We start from the raw sequence: 11,899 nt of genomic DNA, 5'->3' as shown, positions 1-11,899 counted from the left end.
TGTCTTTAATTAATAAATCAAATAGAAGTGATGTGGTGAGTAAACTGGGCGGCTCTCATTCACTGCTCTTGTTTGGAGCACGAGAGACACTGCTGCCACTCATCTGTGATAAAACGTGCCAATTTTCAATTATGGCAAAATAAGATCCAGTGGTAATGGAAGTCCACGCAGCATGCTACATCGATCCTGCCCGTTTTCTTAAGTGAGTTTAGTGAGTTTAACTCTGGATTTGGTCTTGTTATAGAGAGTTGGGTGGGGGTCACTGCATCAGTAAAACATCTGCAAGATGTAACGAGAGCAACACAGCGCAACAGCCCTGTTTCACAATGAGACTGCAGGTCACAGCAGCACAGTTCCTCCTGGCTAGTAGAACGACAAGAAGAGAGAGAGAGAGAAAGAGAGAGAGAGAGACAAACATTCAGAGATGAATTGATTTATTCACATTTATAAGCAGTGCAGTGTCCTAGAATGTTAAACCTGCAACAAGAGACTGTCAAACACTAAAACGTTACGAAGCTGAAGTCGCTTCTCTTTCAAATTTTCCCATTCCACCTTAAATGATGCAGAAGTTATATTCAGGCAGAATTTAAGGTGGAACGGTAATAAATTCGAACGAGAATCTGGAGAATAAGAAGCGACTTCATCCTCATAACACAGCCAAATGCTGAGAGACATTTTACAATAAGCTGCTCCACTTTTGAGGAAAGTTTCCTGCCAGAGATGCAAGAAAAGCAGCTGTAGCTGAAGCTTAAAGCAGAGCAAAGTAAATCTGTGCTCTCGTTTATATTGTTTATCCTATACTAGGACATCAGCACACACAGACATACTGGACATAAACATTGTGGCTCCAAAGCTGGTCTGATTTTAGTTGAATGGCTCTTCTGAGCATTTGGGCTGCGACTCCTGATCTAACCTGGTTTTAACACAGAGCCAGTCGGATTTCTCGCTCATCCAGCTGTGTTTTTGTTATGTGTCCCATAGACTGTCCGGGCGCTGCACTTCCGCACTTCCAAGTTCCACCTTTCACATTCCGTCATCATTCCGTTATAAATTTAATATTTAGAAAATTTTTGACATTTGTGAATCGATTCAGAATCGTTCACGTCCGTAATCGCGATGCATCTAAGAATCATTTTTAAAAACATAGAACTAAATAGAACTGTAAACACTTAAAGAACTCTCTGCATGATTAAAAGGTTCTTCACATCATGAAATGGTTCTTCATATTAATAGAGAATGTGTTGTATATGGTTCTATATAGGACCTTTTAAAAAGGTGATATTCTCTATAAATAAAAATAACACATGGCCACAACTTAGTAAAGTGTGGGAATGTGATAATTAAGTCATGGCCACAACTTACCAAGGTGTGGGTATGAGATCATTAAGTCTTAACTGCAGCTTAATAATGCATGATTTTGTTCCCATGGCTTACTAAGTCATAGCCACATGTTATTTTTATTTGTACCGGATGTCACCAGCAGCGCTCTGTATCAGTATGTGACAGGGAGCGAGGAGGCGGACACACGTGCTGAGTTAAGCGAGATATATTATGGGCAAATCCAGGGTCATAGTCAAAACAGTCCAGGTTCAAGTAGCCAATACGGAGAGATCGTGGGGCAGACATGACAGACACCAGAATTCAACAGAACAAAACAAACACCACAGCAGATAACACCAACAAAGACCAGCCAAGACAAGGGGCAAACACAGGGCTTATAAAACAGTGATAACAAGGGACAGGTGAAAACAATCAGGGGCGGAGTCGACAAACAAGGGGGCTGAACCCAAACAAACCTGAAGACCAAAACAAAAAGCACATGGAGTGGGAGGAGCCAATCATGACACAGTAACATTAAAAAAAAACGTTTTTGGTGCTTTGGCTGTTTTTCAAGCTCATGGAGAATTTGTTGTACATGGTTCTATATAGCACCAAAAAGGGTTCTTCAAAAAGGGATGTCACGCTTTTAAAAATAGCAGAACCTGTTTTGCCATGCAAATGGTTTTTTGAGTGTTCATGGTTCTATATAGAGTTCCTATTTTTAAGTTCCTGCTAAACCATGGTTGTGGGAGCAGCAGCGGGATTGTGGGAGCAGCAGCGGGAATGTGGGAGCAGCAGCGGGAATGTGGGAGCAGTAGTGAGATTGTGGGAGCAGTAGCGGGATTGTAGAAGCAGCAGCAGGTTTGTGGGAGCAGCAGCGGTATACTGGGAGCAGTAGTGGGATTGTGGGAGCAGCAGCGGGAATGTGGGAGCAGCAGCGGGATTATGGGAGAAGCAGCGGGATTGTGGGAGTAGCAATGGGTTTGTGGGAGCAGCAGCGGGATTTGGGGAGCAGTAGTGAGATTGTGGGAGCAGCAGCGGGATTGTAGGAGCAGCAGCAGGTTTGTGCGAGCAGCAGCGGGATACTGGGAGCAGCAGCGGTATTGTGGGAGCAGCAGCAGGAATGTGGGAGCAGCAGCGGGATTATGGGAGAAGTAGCGGGATTGTGGGAGCAGCAACGGGTTTGTGGGAGCAGCAGCGGGATTTGGGGAGCAGTAGCGGGATTGTGGGAGCAGCAGCGGTATTGTAGGAGCAGCAGCGGGAATGTAGGAGCAGCACCGCGTTTGTGGGAGCAGCAGTGGGAATGTGGGAGCAACAGCGGGAATGTGGAAGCAGCAGCGGGATTGTAGGAGCAGCAGCAGGATTGTGGGAGCAGTAGTGAGATTGTGGGAGTAGCAGCGGGATTGTGGTAGTAGCAGCGGGATTTTGGGAGCAGCAACGGGATTATGGGAGCAGTGGTAGGATTACGGCAGCAGCAACAGTACCGTCTCAACCATGAGCGAAAGAACAACGCTCTGTTTTTACTTCCCACCTGTATTCCGACAAGCTAACCCACTCGAGTACGGGCGTGGAGACGTAGCGGAGGTGACGGCGCCAACGTAAAATGCCGCGGTGAGCTCTGGGAATTGTGGTCCTTTACTGTAATCGCAAATAGGCATCGTTTTTGGATGTGGTGAGACAAAAGTGCACAACATTCACGACAATAAAACAACATGTGTGGGAGTAATATGTACACGGAGCCGCTTTATTCGCCGTTGATTTGGATTGGCTCGTCATTCTGTCCCCCTTACAAAAAAAAAGTCCTGTAAGAATTTGAGCTTTCATTAGAACTTCCTGCCGGTAAAAGTCCAAGATAAACCTGCAGGATCCATTTAATAACACTAAACAAAATTAAAAGTGAAATCATTTTAAATATTACCTTACTTTCTAATAAGGACAGTGAAAACCTGGACCCATTAATCTGTATCAGAACCACTGCATCAAAACATATTCTGAGCATATATTCTCGTGTTGTCTGACTCCAGCTATTCCAGAAATCCTTCAGAAAATTGCTTGCTGGAGAACAATTGTGGATTATTTTCCAAAGTGACCAGCAGGGAATTGTGGAGGAAGATCCGAGAATTTCCGACAGCAGTCCAGCAGGATTGCTTTGTGAGTGAAAATGCTGGGGGAACTCTGATGTGCTTCAAAAATCCAGCGATATTTTAATTTGGAAAAATTGGAACATTTCGTTTTGTGTTGCTTGCTCTTCTAAGCCGCTTCTCTTTCAGGGTCACGGGGGGAGCTGGAGCCTATCCCAGGGGTCATCGGGTGGAAGGCAGGATACACCCTGGCCAGGTTGCCAGTCCATCGCAGGACAGACAGACAGATACACACACTAGAGGCAATGTAGCATGTCCAATTGGCCTGACTACATGTCTTTGGACTGTGGGGGGAAACCAGAGAACCCGGAGGAAACCCATGCAGACACGGGGAGAACATGCACACTCCACACAGAAAGGACCCTGGTTGCCTGGTCGGGGAATTGAACCTAGCTGTGAGGTGACAGCGGCACCCACTGTGCACCCCAATTAAAACAAAAATAAATAAAAACAACCAGCAAAGTGATCAATGGAAATCCCGAAGGATCATATTCCTGCAGAAATCACCACCACATGTTCAGCAGGAGTCCCCTGGGATTTTTCCTGTTGTAATTTAATCATCATCCAATCTGTGTAGGAAAATATAAAACATATTTGCAAATATTACATTCATAAATGTTGACTGTTGAAGCATAAATCCCATATTACAGATTTTCATTTCATTTTTTTCATTTTCAAAACAAATAAAAATAAATAAATAACAGATTTTGTATGTAAATATATGCAGAAATTATATCTACCATGTTATGCAAATTTTAATTGTCTGCTTTCATTATTTCATTTTTAAATTTATTTTTATTTTTAAATTTAAATTAATTTTAGGTTATTAAACTAATTTACTTAATAATTATCTGCTTTATTGTACAAAACTCTGCTGTATTTCCATCTGCACTCATACTGCACATTGTGCATGTATTCTGATCTTACGCCTGTTAGAGTCACAGTTAATCGCACACTGTGTAGTTTATAATATATACTGCTTATTTTCTTCATTTATAAACATATATGTGCAGAGTAATAAGTTCAACTCTTTGTGCTTAGATATAATAAACTCTTCAATCTTATTAAGTCCCCTTGTTGTTTTTTATTATTTTATGTCTTATTTTTTATTATTTATTCCTTTATTACTAGGTAATTGTGTGATCCATACACGCCTTCCTCCAGATGACGCGGTGTGTTATGGTGTAAAGGTCAATAATATAGACACAGGCTTAGCAGCGAAAACGAAAGGAAAAAAGGCCCCTAGTGAAAAACTACAAGTCCCACAATGCAGCGCGGAGGAGTTGTGTAACTTTCCAGCGTCTTCGAGGCGAAACTGTGCGGCCTGGTCGGTGAAAACTGAGCCGTTAGCCCGGTCCGGTCGTGCAGGCTCCGAGGGATTTTGGACCGGGGCGGGGCCCGGGGAGCAGAATCCGTCCGAAGCGTGGAGTTTGGGAGCTCGGAGCGGAGAAGTCAGAGGCCGAAGAGAAGCGAGGTTAGGGCGGGTTGGACGCGCGGAGGCCCAAAGGCCCAAAACATGTCCTCCTCCTCACAGGCGTCTTCCAGGCGGCAGTGGTGCTACCTGTGCGACCTGCCGAAGATGCCCTGGGCCATGATCTGGGATTTCAGCGAAGCTGTCTGCCGGGGCTGCGTGAATTATGAAGGTGCGGACCGCATCGAGCTGCTGATAGACACGGCCAGGCAGCTGAAGAGGACCCATGTGATGCAGGACGGTAGGTCTCCTGGTCCTCAGCCGAGCGGTAAGCATGGTCCAGGGGTGAAGGATGGAGCTGTAGATGGAGGCAGACCTCCTGGGGAGAGATATGAGAGAGCTAGAGGAGATTATGTCCCTGCTAGGCTCCCAAACGGTCTCCCCAGGCTTGAGGATGGAGGTCCACCTGAGGTGAGCAGGCAGAGCCCCAATGCCAGGAGGGCTGGGCTGGTGGGAGCCGTTCCTCCAAACCTGATGGCGCAAGGGCTTGTCGGAGCCCCTCACGGCTTGCTGACTGCCGTGCCGGGCCTCGGGAGAGCCGGGAGCGCCCCGCTCACCATCTCCACCCCCATGCTGAGCGAGATAAGCAAGAGGCAGGCCATGGGCATGGGCATGGGTGTCGGGGTGGCATCCTTCATGAGCTCCGATTTCGAGAAGGAGCTGAAGGAGAAGCAGAGGAACGCCGAAGCCTTGGCCGAGCTGTCCGAAAGTGTCCGGAACCGGGCCGACGACTGGGCCGGGCGCCCCAAAGCGGTCAGGGACACTTTGCTGACGCTGTCCAGCTGCACCCCCTTCAACGTGAGGTTCAAGAAGGACCACGGGCTTGTCGGCAGAGTCTTTGCCTTCGATGCCAAGCTCGGGGTTGAGTTTGAGCTGAAGGTTTTCGTCGAATACCCCTGCGGCTCCGGCCAGGTGTTCTCCAGCCTGCTAACACTGGTCAAACAAATGTTCCACGACAGCCAGAAGGACACGGGCAAGGTGATCAGCTCCGGCTTCAAATATGTCGAATACGAGAAGAGGCACGGCACCGGAGACTGGCGCCTGCTTTCGGAGCTTCTCAGTGATGGAGTCAGGGCGTTCAAAGACCCGCCGACCCCCGATGCCATCCCACAGCCTTATCTGGACGCCAGCTGCTCCATGCTGCCCACCGCGCTCTGCCACATCGGCCGCCCAGCCCAGCCCCGTCTCCGCCGCCGCAAGGCTTCGCCAGAGCCAGATGGTGTGGATAGGCTGCCGTCAGAGGAGCAGCTGCGCCAGCACTGGCCCCTTGGTGCGTACCCAGTCATAGGCGGGCACATTCCTGCCACCTCTATGCCCAGCGCCGGGCAGCCTCCTCCTAGTCTCCAGGAGGGCCTTCCTGGTTCCCATGGCAGCGACCCGTCGCCCATCACCGCCCTCATGAGTGTGGCAGACAATGTGGGTGCTGCCGGCCAGTCTCCGAAAGATGTGCCAGGCGGCAGCGGTGCCCACTCGTCCTCGGTGGGCCTCCAGAACAGCGCCAGCCCATCTTCAGCTGGGCAGAGGCGCCTGGCATCGCGTAACGGAGAAGTGCCGGCCGGGTCTGCAGGAGCAGCGGTTGCCGCAGCAATGCCAACTGTCGGAGGGGGCGATCAGGGGGCTGTGACGGGCAGCGATGCCTCCGGAGCGGGCAGCGCCCCTCTCTGCTGCACCATCTGCCACGAACGGCTGGAGGACACACACTTCGTCCAGTGCCCATCAGTGCAGGGGCATAAGTTCTGCTTCCCCTGCACCCGAGATTTCATCCGCAGCCAGGGCTCGGGCAGCGAGGTGTACTGCCCCAGCGGAGACAAGTGCCCACTGGTGGGCTCCAATGTGCCCTGGGCGTTCATGCAGGGAGAGATATCCACCATCCTGGCTGGAGACGTGAAAGTGAAGAAGGAGAGAGACCCCTAACCTGCGGCAGGTGCACATGTATTTATACACTAAGCTGATATGTAACTGGGAGTAGCATATTTACAATACACCATAATTATAATTATGATAATAATAGTAAATAATAATAATAGTATTGTTGTTTTTATTAAAAGATTAATTGTTATATTGCAGTTTGACAGAGTGCAGTTCTAAAAACAGGCAACATTATTTACAACACTGTCTAAACAATAACACCACCAGTTCATTCCACGAAAATTCCAGTATGATTAACTGGATAAGATGTAAACAGAGCGGTTCTGAGCGGTTTGGTGTGAAACACTCCGTTCTAGATAGGTTCTGACTAAGTTTTTCACAGTGGTGGTGATAGGAACCAGACATTCCCCTCTAAAAGCTCCTCACAAAGTTCCTACATGAAATGGTTCTGAATTCACTGCCTGATGACTGAGATGCTGTTTTATGATAGTTTAGAGAACTTAAATTCCATTCATGGTGGAGGGAGACATGCAGAGTGTTATGTGGCAAAATAATCCCCAAAGAAGACTTACTATTCCAGATTTTCCACTATTTTCCATCATCAACATTCCATATAAACTCAGAAGACTCGTGTAGGTTCTCTGGTGGTTTTGGATGGTAAATAAAATGTCTATATCTGTGTTGTAGTCATGGCGATGCCTGGTTCCCATCACCACCACTGTATAGACATCTGAGTCTCTACAATCAACCAAAAATTGGTGGAAGTATCAAGTGCGAAAATGCAGCCTAGTCATCCAGGGTTTGTGCGTCTGGTGAAAAAGTGAATGTGCTGGTTCTTCTTGGCCAAGAAATCAGACCTGGGCCTTAATTTATACGAATCATTGCAGTTTAACTTGCAGTGACAACATTGGTGAGAAATAAGAGAGATGGTTCTTCCAGGGTTCTTTAACAGTTCAAACAGAAGAATAAAAGCTTTAGCTGTTAATACAGCTACTAACCTTCCTGAGACCCAGCAGCTCCTCCTGCTCTGAGATAGTTACAAAAGTGTGATTAAAATAAAGCAGAAAGTCATAAAAACAAGAGAAAACAACAGAGAGGTTCAAATATTTACGAGGAAATGCAGCTTGAGTCATGGGGAACAGCACCAAAGTTCCCGAATAGCAGCTGTAACTGAAAAAGGTCCTAGTTCTGTCTGATGCCAGCCTCTAAACTCGTGCCAGCAAACTCCTAGAACCTCCAAAGAGTTGGTAAAGCTTAGAACATGTATGTCATATGAGCTCAGGATGAAAGATAGTAAAACAGAAAATGAATTAAGGAGTTAAAAGGAATGAAGGTGGTGGTTAAATTGGGGTCAGGAGCCAATCCGAACCTCATGTCTGAGTTCTCTTACACCAGACTGCAGCATAATGTAAAGACGGCGGTTCTACGTAGAACCATGAACACTCTGAGAAAAATTTGCGTGCTTACATGGTTCTCTGCGTGGTGAAATTGTTCTTCAGATTGATGGAGAATGTGTCATATGGTTCTGTATAGCACCAAAAAGGGTTCTGCTATTGTTGCAAGCTTCACATCATAACAATAGAACCTTTTTCAAAAAGGTTCCGCATAGAACCATATGCAGCACGTTCTCCATCAACCCGAAGAACAGTTTCATCATGCAGAGAACCATGTAAGCACGCAAAGGTGTTCTCCGAGTGTTCATGGTCCTGTTTAGAACCATAGTGTTTACTGAAGAACCCTTAAAGAACCGAGTGTGCGGTTTTGTTGATATGTGGTAATAGTGTTAAACTTGGTTTTGTAGAGGACCAGTTTGAATTGCCACATCCTCTATTAATAAAGTTGTTATTTAGTAGCAGTAGTCATTCAGATTTATTCCTGATTTGCTTTGATTTGATTATATTGTTACAGCACAAACGTAACTGGAGGAAAGATTTACACAGTAGTTGAATGTAAACAAACAACATAAACAATAGAGACAGATTTTTTATTTATTTTGGCCAAAACTGAGCACAAACTTCAAATTGTGCACAGCACAGAATTCCCAGTAGATTCTAATCGAGCTGATGATTCTCCACCTCAGACACAGTTCTATATGTTTAGACAGAGACATAAAAGCAAAAAAGCTTTTGAACTCCTTTAAAAAGACATTTTACACTTTTAAATGCTCTTCACACTGTGATCACTGTTTAGTGGTCTGATAGGAATTCAGTAAAGCTTTAATGTTTTTAAGCTGCGTTAAAATGTTAATTTAATAATGTTTGTTTGTGTTTTTCAGAGCTGCTCTGTTTCACAGACGCTGCAGTTCTGAGCCCCAAAGACGGCCGACGCCACAGCACTGAAGAGGCGACTGTTCACCTGCACACGTTCTCTTCCTCCATCCCTCTCTCTCTCTCGCTCTCTCTCTCTCGCTCTCTCTCTCACTCTGCTCTGCTCTGCTCTGCTGGCCACGGTAAAGGAGAATCCAGCCATGCTCGTTGGAGACGCCCCATTTAAAGTCCTTCTGCAGTACAATCAGTTCCGTCTGAACTCCAACAGAGTTGATATTTTGCCCCAGTGTTTAATAGAGCTTTAAAGTAGAGCTTTTTCATTCAGAGTTTAGGTGATAAGCCTAACTGTATTTACCCTTAGTGTTAATCACATTATGAAACACCTTAAAGTGTGATCACACCGATTTTTCAAAAAAAAAAAAACAAACAAAAAAAAACAATCTCTATAACTCAGTGTTTGAGGTGTAATCAGAGAGGTTCAGAGCAGTTTGGTGTGAAATGGTTCAGGCTCATTATATAGAATGTTGATGTATAAGTTCTCTAAACTATCATGAAACATAAATGGGGGGGGGGGGTTGTTACATGAAAAAAATATAATGTGGGCCCTTTAAACTTTTCAGATGTCTGGTTCCTATCACTACCACTGTGACTCTACACTCTTGAAAAACATGGTTATTCACTAAAGAAAACGGCTCTGTGTAGAACCTTGAGCACTCAAAGAACCCCTTACATGACCAAAGGGTTCCTTGCATTGTGAAAGCGTTTTTCAGATTGTTGGTTAGTGTGTTGTATATGTTTCGAAACACTGCCAGAAAGAGTTCTTCTGTTGTTTACGACTGGACACTCAAGGAACCATTTACATGCTCAAATGGTTCCGTGGTGACATGGTTCTGCAGATTAAGACGATGTATAGCACCATTTAGCACCCAAAAGGGTTCTTCTGTTGTATATGAGCTTGACATCACAACAAGAGAAGATCCTTTGTGGTGCTGTGTAGAACCATGTCACCATGCAAAGGGCTGTTTGGTCATCAAATGGTTCTGTATTCAGTAAAAAGAAAGGTTCTGTATAAAACCATATACACAAAAAGTGTTCTGCTGCTACAGACTTGACATTGTAGCAGTAGAAGAACCTTTTAATCACACCAAGGGTCCTTTGAGGCTTCATGGTTCTACATTTATAATATTTGGCAGACACTCTGATCCAGAGCGACTTACAGTTTGATCATTTTACACTCGTGGGTGAAGTTGGTGTTGGGAGTCTTGCCCAAGGACTCTTATTGGTATAGAGTAGGGCGGTTACCCAGGCTGGGCACCGAACCCCAATCTACAACGTAGAAGGCAGAGGTGTTGCTCTACACTACACTATCCAACCACCATTATATAGAACAAATGTCTTTACTTTATAACCCTTGAACCATAATTTTTAGTGAGATCAGAGCATTTCGCACCAAACCACTCTGAATGACTTTGAAAAACGGGTGGCGTTCCCCTTTAGACATAGTGTAGGATGAATGATGACATCTCTGAATGTCCTGAACACCAGACAGATGTGGATTGTACAGCAGGATTGTTTTCCAGGCCTTCGCGGCTGTGTTCACAGCACTGTACGCAAACACACTTTTTGTATTGTTAATGCAAATGCTGCACACACCTCCGGTAGTTTTGGAAATTAAAAGTGCTCAGAGTTTGTTTGAAAGCGCTTAACTATGCCCATTCAAAGCTTATCCCAGCATGTATAATAGAAAACTCTCTTTATATTTTATACTCTGTGTAGATTGTAAGAAATACTCCCTTTCAATGGTTATAGATGTGCAATCTCTAGATTTTATACCGTATTGCTTTGTGTACCACTAAGTATCTGAATGAACAGAAAAACCAAAGATAGACAAGCCGGATTAAATTGTTGTATCATATGATGCTTTAGCATATATTTTTGTGGTAAAAGTAATAGCTCTCATTAAAATATTGACGCCGTATACAGGGAATGGTTCACGTTGGGAATCGTATATTTAAGCCTGTTTGGGTGAAAACAAAGTACATTTTTACTAAAGTGTTAGCAGATCACTATGTTTTGTATTGTAACCCTGTTCTAATTTGTCGGGAGGTGAAGATTTGTTTTCTACAGTTATACGGTCCAGATTTTTTTTTTCATCCTCACATCAGTGTTTTTTTTTGTTTTGTTTTGTTTTGTTTTTTAAACGAGTAAGTAAACGAATCCACCTCTGGTGTTTTTACGTTTTCAGTTCTGTTGTTTTTAGCTTTCACCTCTTTCATCCTGTTTAACGAATAGAAAAGTATCTGAATGATTATGTATGTAAACACGTAAACAAACGTACTGTTCTGTAGGACCTTTGTTTATAATTGGCTTCTATGTTATCGCTCAAATTGTATTTAAATTAAAAGATTGACCTGCTTTTCACAAGTGTCCGGATCTCTTAAATGCCCAAAGGTGAAACTATGCATTGGAGTTGCTGCTGTTGGATGAAAACCTTGGATCTCCAAAGTGGTATCTTTTACAGGAGAAGGAAAAAACATACTCCACCAGTCAATGGAACCAGACGTCTTTCCAAGTAATTTTGGGCCGTTTTCTTTTGGTCCATTCATCATAATATTTACGCACAGTGTAAAGAACAACAGCCTCGTTAAAATTATGTCGAAAACAAATTCAAGGTTTTCCTTGAGCAACAACGAAATTAGATTAAGAGGCCCTTATTAGTCCCACAACAGGGAAATTTCACCTCCACAATCGAGCCTGTACGTGCAGTGAAACACTACATACACACTAGTGAGCACACTTGCCCGGAGTGGTGGGCAGCCCTATCCACAGCA

The 11,899-nt window shown here is 44.8% G+C and overlaps 1 protein-coding gene and 1 long non-coding RNA gene across 2 annotated transcripts; both read left to right on the top strand.

Annotated features, from left to right (window-relative positions):
• Nucleotides 1-2,164: 2,164 nt before the first annotated feature.
• On the top strand, nt 2,165-3,650 carry LOC119263738. The gene is made up of 3 exons (XR_005130489.1): nt 2,165-2,931; nt 3,345-3,471; nt 3,591-3,650. It is a non-coding gene; the product is annotated as an uncharacterized LOC119263738 (long non-coding RNA).
• A 1,067-nt stretch (nt 3,651-4,717) lies between these two features.
• Nucleotides 4,718-11,489, top strand: irf2bp1 (interferon regulatory factor 2 binding protein 1). Its single transcript, XM_017723420.2, has 2 exons — nt 4,718-6,856; nt 9,077-11,489. The coding sequence occupies exon 1, from the start codon at nt 4,978-4,980 to the stop codon at nt 6,844-6,846; it is 1,869 nt and encodes a 622-aa protein (XP_017578909.1). The 5' UTR covers nt 4,718-4,977; the 3' UTR covers nt 6,847-6,856; nt 9,077-11,489.
• The last annotated feature ends 410 nt before the right edge of the window (nt 11,490-11,899 follow it).

The sequence above is a fragment of the Pygocentrus nattereri genome, chromosome 7 (genome assembly GCF_015220715.1).
Source record: "Pygocentrus nattereri isolate fPygNat1 chromosome 7, fPygNat1.pri, whole genome shotgun sequence".
In the NCBI taxonomy this organism is placed as follows: Eukaryota; Metazoa; Chordata; class Actinopteri; order Characiformes; family Serrasalmidae; genus Pygocentrus; species Pygocentrus nattereri.
The sequence above is the reverse complement of the archived record's forward strand: the minus strand, read 5'-3'. Positions and strand labels throughout refer to the sequence as shown.

Excerpts from the sequence above, each read along its gene's own strand:
- irf2bp1 (XM_017723420.2), top strand. The coding sequence starts at position 4,978 with ATGTCCTCCTCCTCACAGGCGTCTTCCAGGCGGCAGTGGTGCTACCTG.